Here is a 17,270-nt window from a genome sequence, read left to right as displayed (position 1 = left end):
GAAGGCACCCAGGGCGGTGCCCTGGGGGGACACCTATACGGCCCGTGGCACGAGGTTCAACATGGGCTGTTAGCGGTGTGCGCAGCTGCATGGCTGTCTTGGTGGCTGCGGCAATGGTGTTCCATGTCGATCCACTGTGACCCCACAGCTCACGACCTGGCAACCCCCACTACTCCCCCCGGCAGAAGCCCCCCCTGGCCAGCGGCACGACTGTCGGCATACAATGGTGATGTGGGACATGCCGGTTTCACAATTTTTAAAAGCACAAGTGAACCACGCCATCAGGAACTCGGCCTATCGGAGACGGAGAATCGTAGAGGCCCTGGATAATACCGGGTCGGGCCCGCTAATGATATGCAAACGGTGTCTTCTGTACGTGCGGAGTAAAACGCATTGACGCTGATTTCGAGGTGACGGAGAATCGTGATTTGGCGTCAAATTGGCGCTAGCCGTGATTTTGGCGTCGGTAGCTAATCTGCGTCCAATCGCATTTCCTGATTTCGCCGTCGGCTAACGGAGAATCCTGCCCAAGTTGTTGAAACCAAGAGTGGCAGAAAGTGGGAATTGTGAATTACTCTTTGAAAATCATCGGTCGAGATCTATCGGACGTGTTGCGCCTGTAAAGCAACGCGGCACGGCCAGTAGATGCCGGGAAACCCTGTCGTCTACCCAGCTCGCCACGCCTCGCGGGATCGTCGTTGCGATGTGAATCTTGCTCATTGTGGGCAGGAGCACCCTCTGGCAAATCTGCATATTAGAATGACACCGCTAGTCTCACTCTAATATGCATTCCGAGATCTAACCAAGGCACAGAATCTAATCCCCTCACCTTTGAGGTCTCAGGTGAGTGTCACTCAGTGCTTGTCTACAAATGGGGACCTATGAGGGTCTCCCAGGGAATTGGAATCCCCTAGGTCCTTGCCCTCTGGGCAGAGCGGCACCCTGGCGCTGCTAGCCTGGCACTCTGGCAGTTGGAACTACCAAGATGCCCAGGTGGCACTGCCAGCTGGCACTAACAAGGTGACAAGCTGGCATTTTTTACGCGATGGGGATCGGGGCAGGGGAGCCCGTTACAGGTGTGGGGTGGACCAAGGACCCCCGTACAGGTGAGTTGGGGCTTGGAGGGGGTTCGGGGTCACATCGAGGGTTAAGAGATCGAGACGTCATCTCTTCCTGCACTGGGGAGTGCTGGAGAGCGGCGTTCCTCAGTACAGAAAACAGGACTAAGTGCGACCTCAGCCGAGGCCCGCGATCTACCCAAATGGCAGCCTGATAGATCATTTCTAGATAATGCAGAGTCATGGTTTGCTTTGAGTGCTGCATAGTTGGGAGGTCCTATGCCAAGACTTTATCTTTTCTCTTAAATAATTGTAATCTCATGCACTGTGGGACTTTGATTACATTTGGGTAGATTGCACCCATAGAATTCCTGCAGTGCAGATGGAGGCCATTTGGCCTATTGGGTTTGCACCGGCCGTTCGAATGAGCACGTCCATTCCACAGTCTCCTTACCCTGCACATCCCTGGACATTAAACGGCAATTTGGCATGGCCAATCAACCTAATCTGTACATCTTTGGACTGTGGGAAGAAACCGGAGCACCCGGAGAAAACCCAAGCATACTCGGGGAGAAGGTATAACTCCACACACAGTGACCCAAGGCCGGAATTGAACCCGGGTCCCTGGCACTGTGAGGCAGTATTGCTGGCCACTGTGCTGCCTGAGACCACTCTGCTACCGTACCGCCTAAATCGAAAAGATACTTGGCGGGATTCTCCCCTAACTGGCGGGGCGGGCTGTACCGGCACCGAGGAGTGGCGTGAACCACTCCTGCGTCGGGCCGCCCGAAAGGTGCAGAATCCACTGCACCTTCAGGGGCTTGGCCAGCGGCGGCGGGGTTGGGGTTGGCGCCAATCGGCGCCGAAGGGCCTCCGCCGGCTGGCGCGAGTTGGCGCATGCGCGGGAGCACCAGCGTGTGCTGGCGTCATCCCGGCACATGCACAGGGAGGTTCTTCTCTGCGCCGGCCATGGCAGACCGTTACACCGGCTGGCGCGGAGCGAAAGAGTGACCCCGTGGCACAGGCCCGCCCGCGGATCGGTGGGCCCCGATCATGGGCCAGGCCACCGTGGGGGCCCCCCCCAGGGCCAAATCCCCCCCCCCCCCGAGGACTCCGCAGGCCGCCCGCAGAGCCAGGTCACGGCGGTACGGACCTGGTGTACTTTACACCGGCGGGACCCGCCGAAAACGGGCGGCCACTCGGCCCATCACGGGTCGGAGAATCGCTGGGGGGGCTGCTGCCAACGGACCCCGACCAGCACAGTGCAATTCCAGCCCCCGCCGAAAAGCCGGAGGATCCGGCAGCCGGCGGCGGGGCGGGATTCATGCTGCCCCCCGGCGATTCTCCGGCCCAGCGGGAGTTCGGAGAATCCCTCCACTATACATGTTGTCATCATCAATCTTGACAAAAAAGTCCAACTTGTCGGAAACAAATCTGACCATCTGGCCCTTGTTGGGTTATGGTTCTCAAAACAGTGCTGTCTCTTACTCAGATATGGTTCTGCTGAAGGATCTGACTTGGTCTGAGTATGGTATGCACAAGTATGATTCTCCAAATGATGCGGGGTCTTGGCTTTCTTTGACATCCTTGTCTGATGTTGTGTATGATTATCCTGAAGGCACTGCTGAGGGTGACTTGTGTGTTGTTTTGCATGGTTGGCAAAGACAATGTTGTACTTTGGTGCCATATTGATGAGTCCTGCACAGTTGGAGGCCCTATGCCACGGCTTTATCTTTTCCCTGGGTAGATGTAAAAGATTTCTTCAGACAAATGGAGAAATACATAAAATGTTCAGCTTGGCTGCAGGCCAAGCCACCCAGCTGTTCTCTGCTGGTGTTACTGCTCCACGCAAACCTCCTCCCACCTCACTTCATCCCAATCTAGTAACACATTCCTCTATTCATTTCTTCCTCATGGGGTTACCTAATGTCCCCTTAAGTATATCTATGCTATTTGCTTCAACCATCCAATACAGTAGGAAGTTCCACATTTTCGCAAGTCTCTGAAGTACCCTCTGGAATTTATCAATGACTATCTTATACTTGGGGCCCTCAGTTTTGTACTCCCCAAAAGGTGAAACATCTTCCCTACATCTACCCTATCAAATTCTTCATAATTTTGAAAACCTCCACCAGAATATTTCTCCGTCTTCTCGAGAAAAGCAGAATAGTTCTCAGCGTATCCTGGCCAACATTCATCCTTCAACACTAAAACGCAGGGGGACAGGTTAGATGACCAATTCTTTCATTTTAGTTGGAGCGTTTTTGCTGTGTGCAAATTGGCTGCATTTCCAATTTCAACAGTGACAGAGGAATATTGGAACTTAGAACATAGAACATTACAGCGCAGTACAGGCCCTTCGGCCCTCGATGTTGCGCCAACCTGTGAAACCACTCTAAAGCCCATCTACACTATTCCCTTATCGTCCATATGTCTATCCAATGACCATTTGAATGCCCTTAGTGTTGGCGAGTCCACTTAGGAACTTAGGAACTTGGAGCAGGAATAGGCCATTCAGCGCATCAAGTGGGCTCTGCCATTCAATACAATCATGACTGATCATCCACCTCACTACACTCAAAAGTAACATGTGAAGTGCATTAAGAAGTCCTGAAGCCATAAAGGAGCTATATAAAAGCAAGTATTTTATTTCTTGTGTCTGCTTCTCCTGTAGGCACTGACCATTATGTAATATTCTCTTGAAGGCATCAGTGATGTATAATGTTCTCCTATTTCACCCTATCCATTCTGTCCAGATCCTTCATGGTTTTGAACACCTCTCCCATACATCCTGTCAACCTTCTCTTCCCGAAAGAAAATGAGCACAGCTTCTCTAGTTTATCCACATAGCTGAAGCCTCCATATCTCTGGAACTTTTCTCACAAATCTTTTTGGCACCTTCTCTAAAGACCTGCCAACCTTTTGGAACTGGTGCCCAGAATTGGATGTAAGACTCCAGTTGAAACCAAGATTTATAAGGGTTCATTCTTTGGTTTTGTACTTCTATTTAGAAAGGCAAAGGTCCCATATGCCCTGTCACTATTTTCTTACACCGTCTCGTCCCAGAACTTGCCAGTGAATGTGAGGCGAGAGGACAGTGGAAATTGTGGGGTTAGACAACTGGCAAGAATTCCTGCAAGCACTCAGACCACACACCTTCCTTGCCTAAGTGAAGGGATTTTCTTCACAAGTTCGGAACGTGCGGTTTCATTTCTTAGGAGGTCATTACTTTGGGGTTCACTGCATCTGGCCTACAATTTCCATTTGTCCAAATTAGTTTTTTATTCGCTCAGGGGATGTGGGCATCACTGGCTGGGCCAGCATTTACTGCCCATCACTAACTGCCCTCCATTTCAGAGGGCATTTGAGAGTGGATTGCTGTGGATCTGGAGTCACGTGAAACCAGGGGAGGATAGCAGATTTCCTTCCCTAAAGAACATTAGATCATAGAACCTCTGCAGTGCAGAAGGAGGCGATTTGGCCAATCGAATTGGGCGGCACAGTAGCATCGTGGTGAGCACAGTTGCTTCACAGCTCCAGGGTCCCAGGTTCGATTCCCGGCTTGGGTCACTGTCTGTGCGGAGTCTGCATGTTCTCCCCGTGTCTGCGTGGGTTTCCTCCGGGTGCTCCCGTTTCCTCCCACAATCCAAAAATGTGCAGGTTAGGTGTATTAACCATGCTAAATTGCCCTTAGTGTCTAAAAAGGTTGGGTGGGGTTACTGGGTTATGGGGATAAGGTGGAGGTGTGGGCTTGGGTTGGATGCTCTTTCCAAGGGCTGGTGCAGACTCGATGGGCCGAATGGCCTCTTTCTGCACTGTACGTTCTATGATTCAATGAGTCCGCACCGACCCTCTAAAAGAGCAGCCTACCTAGGCCCACTCCCCATAGCCCCACCAAACCTTGGGACATTAAGGGATAATTTAGCATGGCCAATCCACCTAACTGGCACATTGGAGCATTGGAAAGGGTGCAAAGGAGATTTGCCAGGATGCTGCCTGGATTGGAGGGTAGGTCTTATGAGGAAAGGTTGAGGGAGCTAGGGCTTTTCTCATTGGAGCGAAGGAGGATGTGAGGCGACTTAATAGAGGTTTATAAGGTGATGAGGGGGATAGATAGAGTGGACTTTCAGAGGCTATTTCCTCGGGTGGATATAGCTGTTACAAGGGGCATAACTAGGTTCGGGGTGGGAGATATAGGAGGGATGTCCGAGGTAGGTTCTTTACTCAGAGAATGGTTAGGATGTGGAATGGACTGCCTGCTGTGATAGTGGAGTCGGACACTTCAAGAACTTTCAAGCGGTTATTGGATAGGCACATGGAGCACACCAGAATGACAGGGAGTGGGATAGCTTGATCTTGGTTTTGGACAAAGCTCGGCACAACATCGAGGGCCGAAGGGCCTGTTCTGTGCTGTACTGTTCTATGTTCTATGTTCTTTGCACTGCGGCAGAAAACAGCTGCTCCCGGAGGAAACACATGGTGAACGTGCAAACTGCACACAAACAATCACCCAATGCTGGAATCGAACCTGGGTCCCTGTTAGGCAGCAGTGCTAACTACTTTGCCACCGTGCCACCAACATTACTGAACCAGATGTCTTTTTTTACGGCTATCGACAATGGTTTCATGGTCATCATTAGACTTTTAATTCCAGCTTTTTTTGCTGCCATGATGGGATTTGAACCCAGATCCCCAGTTCTTGTCCTGGGTCTCTCGAGTACTACTCCAATGATAGTACCACTACACCACTTCCTCCCCTTGCTCATGTAGCTTTACCCTGGACTTCAGGTGAGGAATAAGATGGGCAGCAACAGCCTCTTTCTCAACCTTCAGCCATTGCACAAGCCAGAAAGAATGAGCAGTGAAGTAATCGCCTCAACATGAAGTGTACCTGTGCCTCTGAAGGCTCAGGGTGGTATTCAGGTGGTCATGGACATTTTCAGCAGGCTGGAACGAGGACACCTGACAAATGGGTCAGGTGGGCACACATTGACATTGGCCTTCAGAGTCACGCCACCCTTAATGTCTTCTCCTCAGATTCCCTCCAGGGATCAATAAGAGGACTTTGTAAAATCTCACAATCTGCTGCCCACAAAAGTATCTCACACGTGACTGATGTCATGTTTGCCAAAGGCAGCATTTAAATGCACTTTGTAACTAATAAGCCTAGTCAGAATGAGCAAACACTTGTTGTGGCTCCAGCTGACCTCCCACAGATCATAGAATCAAAGAATTTACAGATCATAGGAATCGTTGAAATGAAAGGTGCCCCAAGATCTCACGGGGTTCCTTCTCAACGGCAAGGGCTTTCTCTCCATCAAGATGCAGCTCATGTGCAACCATAGGAAGATCATTGTACACATCTATACAAGATTCTCAGGACTTGCACCAGTCCACCCTCCCTGTTCTCTTCAGCCTTCGCAGCAGAGTTCATGGCTGTCTGCTTAAGGATAAGGGCTACTCCATGAAGACATGGTTCACTATTCCCTACAACTCAGACAATATGGCCGAAGAGATATAGGGAGCGATTTAATGAAAAAAAGAGTCCCGTTGTGGCGGGTATGGCAGGGTGTTTCAAGCGGCGAATGGGATTTTGTTATTTCTTTAATGTGGAGATGTTGGACTGGGGTGGGCACAGTAAGAAGTCTTACAACACCAGGTTAAAGTCCAACAGGTTTGTTTAAAATCACTAGCTTTCGGAGCACTGCTCCTTCCTCAGGTGAATGAAGAGGTGGGTTCCAGAAACATATATATAGACAGATTCAAAGATGCAATACGATACTTTGCATGCAAGACTTTGCAGGTAATTAAGTCTACAGGTCCAGATGGAGCAACTGTAGAGAGGGATAATCACAGGTTAAAGAGGTGTGAATTGTCTCAAGCCAGGACAGTTGGTAAGATTTCGCAAGCCCAGGCGAGATGGTGGGGGTGAATGTAATGCGACATGAATCCCAGGTCCCAGTTGAGGCCGCACTGATGTGTGCGGTACTTAGCTCTAAGTTTCTGCTCGGCGATTCTGCGTTGTCGCGCATCCTGAAGGCTGCCTTGGAGAACGCTTACCTGAAGATTAGACGCTGAATGCCCTTGACTGCGGAAGTGTTCCCCGACTGGAAGTGAACATTCCTGCCTGGCGATTGTCGCGCGATGTCCGTTCATCCGTTGTCGCAGCGTCTGCATGGTCTCGCCAATGTACCACGCTTCATAGAACATACAGTGCAGAAGCAGGCCATTCGGCCCATCGAGTCTGCACCGACCCACTTAAGCCCTCACTTCCACCCTATCCCTGTAACCCAATAACCTCTCCCTAACCTTTTTGGCCATGAAGGGCAATTTAACGTGGCCAATCCACCTAACCTGCACGTCTTTGGACTGTGGGAGGAAACCGGAGAACCCGGAGGAAACCCACGCAGACACGGAGAGAATGTGCAGACTCCGCACAGACAGTGACCCAGCAGGGAATCGAACCTGGGACCCTGGCGACATGGGTACCATCATTACACGTGAGAATACCACCCACCAGGTACGTGGTAGATACTCGTGCGACTCGGCCAACATTATCTACCTCATCCGCTGCAGGAAAGGATGTCCCGAAGCGTGGTACATTGGCGAGACCATGCCGACGCTGCGACAACGGATGAATGGGCATCGCGCGACAATCGCCAGGCTGGAATGTTCCCTTCCAGTCGGGGAACACTTCAGCAGTGAAGGGCATTCAGCCTCTGATCTTCGGGTAAGAGTTCTACAAGGCGGCCTTCAGGATGCGCGTAAACACAGTATCACCGAGCAGAAACTTACAGCAAAGTTCCGCATATATGAGTACGGCCTCAACCGAGACCATGCATCCATGTCGCATTACATTAACCCCCCCACCATCTGGCCTGGGCTTGCGAAATCCTACCAACTGTCCTGGCTTGAGACAATTCACACCTCTTTACCTGGGGTTATCCCTCGCTCCAGTTTCTCCGTCTGGACCTGTAAAGACTTAATTACCTGCAAAGACTCGCATTCAAAGTATCAGATTGCATCTTTGACTTTGTCTATATATGTGTTTCTGGAACCCACCTCTTCATTCACCTAAGGAAGGAGCAGTGCCCTGAAAGTTTGTGATTCGAAACAAACCTGTTGGACTTTAACCTGGTGTTGTAAAACGTCTTACTGTTATTTCTTTGGGCCTCGGACCTTCATTTTTAAATGACAACCCAATCTCTCGCTCCGCCAATGCGAACCCCAGACCTTTCCCTGTTGGGGAGGTCTTCAAGCCCCCTGCACCCCACGTCGTAAGGGCAGGGCACTTCCGGGCCTGATCCCCGTCATGGGGAAAAATGCCACTGTGGCACCATCAGCCCAGCACACTGGCAGTGCCCCTGCCAGCCCGGAGTGGAACTGCCAGGGTGCAAAGCTGGCACTGTCCAGGTGCCTAGCTGGCATTTTTTGTGCAGCGTTGATCCGGCCGATGTGGGACCTCATTATAGTGAGTTGGGGTTTGGGGGTCACGTCGGGGGCTCGAGAGATTGGGGCGCCAATTAAAAATGGCGATCGGAGCTCCTCAGTGCAGAAACCGGGACTAAGTGCAGCCTTGTCGGGAGTTCCCCGCTGAGGCCCCCAATCTACCTGGATGGGCATTAGATAGCGGGGTGTTTCTTGGCACTCTGAGGGCCGGGAAACACCCGGCTAATGTCGTAAATATTTGGATAGATCGCAGCCACCCTTGTTTTTAAAAAGGAAGCCAGGAACATGTCCTCTTACACTTTTTGTCATAATACTCTGCAAATCTGATCGGGATTAAAAAGAAAACCTTACGTTTAGTAGCAATACTACAATTAGTAGCAATACTACTAATAATAATAATCTTTATTATTGTCACAAGTATTGTACATTAACACTGCAATGAAGTTACTGTGAAAATCCCCTGGTCGCCACACTATGGCGCCTGTTCGGGTTCACAGAGGGAGAATTCAGAATGTCCAATTCACCTAACAGCATGTCTTCCGGGACTTGTGGGAGGAAACCGGAGCACCGGAGGAAACCCATGCAGACACGAGGAGAATGTGCTGACTCCGCACAGACAGTGACCCAAACGGGCATTGAACCTGGGACACTGGAGCTGTTGTGAAGAAACAGTGCTAACCACTGTGCTACCGTGCCGCCTCGATGTTTGATGAACTTTGCCTACTTGGGAACTACATGCATTATTGTTTTTGTTCATGGGATCTGAACATCGCTGGCCAGGTCAGCATTTATTAGCCATCCCTAATCGCCTTGAGCAGGTGGTGGTGAGCCACCTTCTTCAACCGCTGCAGTGAGGTGTAGGTACACCCATAGTTCAATTAGGAGGGGATTTCCAGGAGTTTGACCCAGCGACAATAAAGAAACAGCGATATAGTTCCAGGTTGACGCGATGTATGTCTTGGAGAGAAAATTGCAAATGGTGGTGTTCCCATGCTTCTTGTTCTCCTTGGTGGTAGAAGTTGCAGGCTTCTCTTGGTCTGTGGAAAAGACAGAGACTTGGACATACAGGTACAATTTCAACATTTGCAGATGACCCAAAACTTAGGAAATATTATGAACTCTAAATGGAGCAATAATAAACTTTGGAACAACATAGACAAGTGGATGGAATGGGTGGACACGGCAGATAAAATTTAATGAGTGGAAATGTGAAGTGTTGGTAGGAAAAACAAGAGAGAGTACAACTTTTTCTTTTATTCGGCCAGTGGATATGGGCGTTCATGGCTGGGCCAGCATTTATTGCCCATCCTTGACCGTATTTAAGAGTCAACCACATTGTTGTGGGTCTGGAGTCACGTCTAGGCCAGGCCAGGTACTTCCTTCCCTAAAGGACATTGGTGAACCAGGTGGGTTTTTACGACAATCAACACCAGTTTCATGGTCATCATTAGACTTTTAATTCTAGATTTTTATTGAATTCAAATTCCACCATCTGCGCTGGTGGGATTCAAACCCAGGTCTTCATAACATTATCCTGGGTCTCTGGATTACTAGTCCAGTGCCAATACGATTACTCCACTGCCTCCCCTGAAAGGGGATGCAGGAGCACAGGATCCTAGGGGTATATGTGCAGAAATCATTGAAGGTGGCAGGAGAGATTGAGAAAACTGTAAAGCATACAGAATCATGGTTTTTGTAAACAGGTATAAGTTACAAAAACAAAGATGTTTTCTCTGTGGCAGTATTTATTACAGCGGCCATTATCTGGTCATAGCTGGGATGACGTTTGTAGAAACATTGAGTGGAATGGGTGTAAAGTCTTGCACCATGCCTGTCACCTTCTGCTCCACACCCCTCTTGTGATCTCTGCGCTTCTCCAATTCTGGCCTCTTCTGCAACCCCGATTCTAATTACTCCACAATTTTGCGGCTGTGCCTTCGGCCATCAAAATAATTCTGGCCTTCCCTCCTCAAGCCACATTACACCTCCCCCTCACTCTCCTGTCTTAACAAGTTCCTTAAAACTATTCCTTTGACCAAGCTTTTGTCACTGGGCTTTGTGATGGAGATTTCAGTTCAAGTATCTGACTATCTGCTGATGGGTCACACATAAGTAAAACTATGCTTTCCAGCCCGTGATATGTCCGGCTTTCTGCCGGTGTTACTGAAGAATGCTGAATAAACAATATTGTAGCTGCTTACCTGCACAAAGGGAGCAAAAGCTGGGGGGCAACTTGCCTACCTTCCCAACTCTCTAGTTTCACAGAGGGCACCGTTTTCACAGCCAAAATAATCTGTCCTTTCACTGAGCTTCTGTATGACATTCTTTCTTGGGATGTGGGCATCACCGGAAAGGCCATCCCGAATTGCCCTTGAACAGAACATACCAGAGGTTAGTTATGAGTCAACCACATTGCTGTGAGTCTGGAGTCACTATAGGCCAGACCAGGTAAGGATGGCACCCTTCATTCCCTAAAGGACATTAGTGAACCAGATGGGTTTTTACAACAATCAATGATAGTTTCATGGTCACCATGACTGAGACTCACTTTATATATTCCAGATTTATCAATTGAATTTAAATTCCACCAGCTGCTGTGGTGGAATTTGAACCTGTGTCCCCAGAGCACTCGCCTCGACTACTGGATTATTAGTCCACTGACATTATATATGAACGTATTAAAGCTGAGACAAATATATTTCTAAAAGCTGATCAAAACCCACAGTTTTTCCATTGGCAAAGACATGATTAAAACCGTTAATGAACCCAAAACTGACCTTGCCAAGGAATATTCATATCCATTTGACAGCAGTTCTGATAGAAACATCTTTGCACAAAGCCCTGTTTTACTAGTTACTCATTATGTTACCCTCCGACTTTTCTTCCCTTTACTTGGTGAAGCAGCTACAATATTGTTTATTCAGCAGGGCCTTTAAATGGAAGACTTATGATTTTTTAAAAAATGCTTTTTGTTCCTTAAAGGAAGATCCTGGAATTGACCTCTGTCCTGTGTTGAGGTAATTCATGTGGTAGAAGTACCACAATCAACCTCAGTACCCTGGATCAGGCCAGAAAACAAATTGATTGATCAGTGTTTGTGATCTTCTCCATCTCCTGCGAGCTCCTCCCGCCCCGCAACCCAAAAATATGCAGGTTAGGTGGATTGGCTGTTTTAAATTGTCCCTTCGTGTCCAACAGTTAGGTTGGGTTATGGGGTTACAGGGATGGGACGGGGGGGGGGGCGGCCTAGGTAGGATGCTCTTTCGGAGGATCGGTGTAGACCCAATGGCCTGAATGGCCTCTTGCACTGTAGGGATTCTATGGAACCCTCTGAAATCTCTGCGCTCTTCTAATTCTGGTCTCTTGGGTATCTCCAATTCTCATCGACCATAATAATAATAATCAGTCATGCCTTCAGTAGTCGAGGCCCTAATCGACCATAATAATAATAATCAGTCATACCTTCAGTAGTCGAGGCCCTAAGCTCTGGAATGCCCTCCTTCAACCATCCATACCTGTCTTCCTTCCTCCCTTTCCCTACATGCTTCTTAAAAACCCCATCTCATGACCAAGATGTTGATCACCTATCTTAAGTGATTTAGTGCCAAGTTTTGTTTGAGAGCATTTTTCTGAAATGCTCTGGATTGATTTGCCACTTATAAGAGGTGTATAGATGCAAGATGGCATTGATTGCTGTTCAACAAATCCTGCTGGAAGTGAGCATTTAGGCATGTTGGCTGAAGAGTTGGGCTGAGTTTTGATTGTTAAATTGCCTGCCAGCACCCACTGTTAAAGATCATGCAAGGTCACTGCCACAGGCAGCAAGATGCCCATGGAACTTGTCGATACCTGCAGGAGAAAAGAAAGGCAGTAAGAAACCTTTTTCTGTCTCAACCAGTTATAAGATTCTGTACTGTTTCTATATTTCTGCCTCAGGTCAGCAAAGGTCATTCCCAACCTTTGGGCAAGGCAAGTATCTCCAACCCAACTCTTCAAACTAAGATTCTAAATTTGAAACTCATGCTGGTATCACCAGCATATTTCAGCATGATAATGGGTGACAAAGCACAGGCCAGAGAAAGAAAAGAGAATACCATGAAAATGTGTCACAAATATGCTTACGAATCAAACTTAATTCTGATGTTTAAGGAAGAACATTAAATTATATGGGTGACACCATATGGAGCTGCTCTTAAGTGGTATGGAGGCAGAGATGGGGCAGAGGATTAGATTTGGGTGCAATCCAGAGATAATTACATCTTCTGAACGGAAATTAAACTGAGCTAAGACCCAAGGATGAGTTTCACTGCCATGACATGAGGCTGTGCAAACTTGATTAAATATCTAAACCACCAAAGATGAACCAGTCTATCACATTTGACATGTCTTTTGCAACTGACCTTTGTCCACATTATGTTATTAATATCCTGAAGTATTGATTTATTGCCTGCACCACATTGTTGCTGTAAACACATTGATAGAGGATTGTTTTACAATTATAATAAAGCGACTCCAACTAAAAGGATCAAAACGAAGTGCCTATCAAAAAAGAATTAACAGCATGAACTGGGTCAGAAAGTAATTTTGTGTTTCTTCAATAATTTAGGCCGTGCACAGACAACAATCTCAGCCTGCGAAAGATAGTTCACCCCCAAGAGAGGACAAAACCACTCAGCAACAAGCTGCTGACGATAACTGTGCCAAAAAGCCCAGATCACGTACTAAGATCTCCGTGGAGGCGCTGGGCATCCTTCAGAGCTTTATCCATGACGTAGGCCTCTATCCTGACCAGGAGGCCATTCAGACCCTTTCTGCGCAGCTGGATTTGCCCAAGCATACTATTATCAAATTCTTTCAGAACCAGCGTTATCACGTTAAGCATCATGGCAAATTAAAAGAGCACTTAGGAACCACGGTTGATGTTGCAGAATATAAGGATGAAGAGCTGCTTACAGAGCCCGAGGAGAATGACAGTGAGGAGGGTTCGGAGATGTACACCATGGAGGCTGGAGAGGAAAACCTCAGCAAAACCAAAGCCAAACCTCCAGAGATAGACCAGAAATAATGTGAAACACACCAGCTAATGCATACCTACATAAGAGAATATTGTCAGTTCTATGTACAGCTTTGTCTAATGCAGTAAGTACGTATGGAGTACAGCAGTATTGAATTTGCAGGTTTAAATCTAATGTTGCCTTGACATAGAAAACCAGAATGGACTTTGTTCACAGACTTTTGTGAGCCTTACAGACTGGGAACGATTAAACTCACTTCAGAGTTTGCTTCACAACTCAATCCTGCACTAAAAGTTAAATAAAGAACCATTGTGGGCAAGTTTAAAAGGACATTGTCTCAGAACCTACTCGGGACAAAGGTGTTTTTATAAAGTTCTGTGACTGTACACTGAAATGTAAAATGAAGGTTCATTAGGTTGCATCCTCAAACCACTTTATGATGAGTTATTTTGGCTTTTTGATAAGCTGCCTGCTCCGTGGGTGGGTGGAGAGGGGAGGGGGACGTTGTGGTGACTTTCTGCTTTTAAAAATTCCTATTTATTTTCGATGTACATCCTGATTTTTGAATATGGCTGCTTGCCAGATGGCTTTGAAAATACTTTGGGGTTTGTATTTTTCACAAAAAACACCACTGCCAGAAAAACAAACAAAATCAGAACTCAGTAAATACAAAATGCATCGATGAGAACGCACAGAATTTTACAAACCTGTGTGTTTGCTGCTGTGTGGTTCATTCAGTTGTAGGTTTTATTTTGTACTAAGTATTAATATTTTGATTTATGCCAACTGCAGAGGCAGGTATGGGTTTCAGTCATGCTGGCCAATGTTGTAGGTTTTTACTGGAATCACAATTACAAAAGTGAATTTCTGCAGCAGGGACTGAACTAACCACACTAGTTAAGCAGGAAAAGTCATAATGAAATGGGGCGTGAATAACATAATGATATTCAGGGTTGCGCAATAATAAAACCCGAGGCCTGCTAGGCTCGAGGTGTTTTATTCTGTATACAGGCTGATACATAATAGTCTATTGCTGTTTTCTATAAGCTTGGCATGCAGCCATGTATGAATCAGCTTTGAAGTTGGAAAATCAGTACGCCATAAAGAATTTACAGTTTCTTCTCCACAGTCATCAACCAACAAAACGTTCTCTGTAACCTGAAAATGATGCTGTTGGATATTCGTGGATGAAGCCGGCATTCGGATGCTTAACTCATTAAATCTGGGATCCCCGCTTTCTGCTACTTTAGCGGAGGTTTTAAAATTAAAACTCTGAAAGTAAATGAATGAGAAAAATTGAGTTGCGGTGCGGATGAGCCAGGACCTAATTGAATGCAGGAGTAGGCCCGAGGGACTGAACGGTCTACTGTTGTTCCTAATATTATTAAATGGGTTAACACTTCTGCTCAAAGAATAAAAAGAGGAATTTAAGATTAGCACCTTAAATGCGTGTATGCTAGTAACCCACAGCATAATTTCAGGGCCTTGTGTGTAATGATAAATAACAAGGGTGGGATTTCCCACACCCTTCGAGGTGCCAGATGCAGCCTTCCTGTCCAGGGGATTCCCATTCTATGCAGCCCCCCCCGCCCCGCCCCAGCGGAGGGGATTCGCCGTGCCGGAACAGCGGAAAATTCCGGCCAAGTCTTTTTACTAAATTGGCACTGTTTTCTGATGGAAATCTAGTAAAATAATATTTCCTGGTCCACAGAGGAGAACATGCTCATTTGTCTTCCTTTAGTACCTTTCTTCCCCCTGTCAACATGAACAAGGTGCTGCCAATGTCAGTTGTGTTCTCAAGAGCTGGTTATTCGTGTTTCTTTTGGCCAAGCAGCAACTCCGAAGAAAAATAAAAGAGGACTCCCAGATTTATTGGGCTGGATTTTTCGATACCCCAGCCATGTGTTTCTCAGCGGCGCGCTGTTCACTGGAGGTGGGATTCTATCTTCCTGCCACTTGTCAATGGGATTTCCCATTATAACCACCCCACACAGCCACAAAACCCGCTGGCGGGGCTGAGCTGCCGGCGGAAGTATTGAATCACAATGACCGGAGACCATTGTCTTTTACATTCTCAGCAACATTTCAAATGTGGCTTGGCACCTATTAAAGAAATGAATAAAAATTGTAAGGTTTCACCCCCACAACCCAAAAAGATGTGCAGGGTAGGTGAATTGGCCATGCTAAATTGCTCCTTAATTGGAAAAAAAGAATTGTGTACTCTAAATTTATATTAAAAAAAGAAATAGTAACATTCGAGACTTTTACAATCAGCCATTTTAACATGGAGTGGAACCGTAGCTAATTTATCTCAGGATTGCCAACAGGAGACTTGATCCTAAGCAGAAATGAACTTTATTCAGGGATGAACAGATGTTAATGGAGATAGACTAGCACATTAGAAGAAGCTGCTCTTACACATATCTTTATCTTTAACAGACATGATCATAAAAAACCCTCCACTGTAGCAAAAAGAATCAATAATTAGCTTTTCTGCTGTTTTTTGTGTAGTTTATTGTGACGAGAGACTTCTCAAAACCAATTACTTCTGCTGAGTTTGTACAAACTGTTCAATTAATAAGGACACAAGAAGTTTTTTTTTTGTAACATTTTAACCAAAATATGTACTGGAAATTGTCAATGCTAAGTCTTGCCTATTCAGTTTTATTACACTGCAAGGACTGCAGTGATGTTAAGTGAATCTATGGGCATTTTAGCCTATAGTCTTGCCAGATTTGAAAAGTACAATGCCTATATGTCTATTTATTCATTACCTGTCATATATTATCTATTTGGAAAAAATAAACTTGCTTTCATAGTGCCTCTTGAGAAAGCACAAATTTCTGCCTTTGGTGAAATGAAGAATAATTGTGCTTTTGTATTATTGACAATGTGAATATAAAATTAACATATTGTAAATGTTCATTTTCATGTGAATCAACCTTCTATCTGCATTATCACAAAGTGATAATTATTTTTAAGTTATGTGCATTGTTAAGTCATTAGACCCTTTGTTGTTGAAATAAAAGACATTCAATAAATGCATTTAATTTGTCAAGTAATGTTTGATATTTGAGTGTCTCTCTCTGTGCTACGTTTTCTTGGTAAACAATTAAACAAACATTTGAGAAAATATTCTCTCCATCATATTTGTGCTTTTTTCCCCCTTCTAGTTCCTTAGTAAATATTTTCTGTTTATAATTAAAAAACCACAAATTACTGCACATTGGGAAACTTTTGGAGCCCATATGTCCATGGTCGGTGGACATAATAAAAGGCATTATTGTATCACTAGTTTGTACATCCAAGCAGCTTCATATAAATATCATAGCTCTTGATGATGGTTCTTGTGTGGCACTGTTCTGGCTGGATTCCACACACACATAGGAAATAAACAGTTTGGGGAGGAGTGAGCTAGACAGCATACAAAGACTTTACACACCACTCAAATCTTTACCCAGCCTCTTCAGAAGCCAAAAAGATGGAATTATTTGTTCCAATTAGAGAAAGAGGATAAGATGCTTTTTGAAAACAGACCAAAAGGAGAGCTAATAGATAACAAGAACAGTGAACATGATAGCTATCAATTTTCACTGTATGTGACACAGTATAAGCTAAAGATTGCTATGCATTCCTACGGGAATGCTGTTAAGGTTTAACATCATATATTAATATGGCGCTAGAATAGAAGAATAGAGCTCCTACAAGCACTATGCACATCCTTCCAGTCTGGGCCTCTTGCATCTGA

At 46.2% G+C, this 17,270-nt stretch overlaps 1 protein-coding gene across 4 annotated transcripts in view; it reads left to right on the top strand.

The window, feature by feature from the left end:
• The window catches only part of satb2 (SATB homeobox 2), a 282,285-nt gene extending 265,630 nt beyond the window's left edge, over positions 1-16,655 (top strand). For all 4 annotated transcript variants that reach the window (XM_072479035.1, XM_072479024.1, XM_072479014.1 and 1 more), the window contains one exon: positions 13,114-16,655. In XM_072479035.1, coding sequence (XP_072335136.1) covers positions 13,114-13,572 — 459 coding nt within the window. In that variant the 3' untranslated portion in view covers positions 13,573-16,655. The remainder of the gene's footprint in view (positions 1-13,113) is intronic.
• Positions 16,656-17,270: the final 615 nt, after the last annotated feature.

Source organism: Scyliorhinus torazame, chromosome 2 (assembly GCF_047496885.1).
Source record: "Scyliorhinus torazame isolate Kashiwa2021f chromosome 2, sScyTor2.1, whole genome shotgun sequence".
In the NCBI taxonomy this organism is placed as follows: domain Eukaryota; kingdom Metazoa; phylum Chordata; class Chondrichthyes; order Carcharhiniformes; family Scyliorhinidae; genus Scyliorhinus; species Scyliorhinus torazame.
Note: the sequence above shows the minus strand (reverse complement) of the source record. Positions and strands in the feature narration are given on the sequence as shown.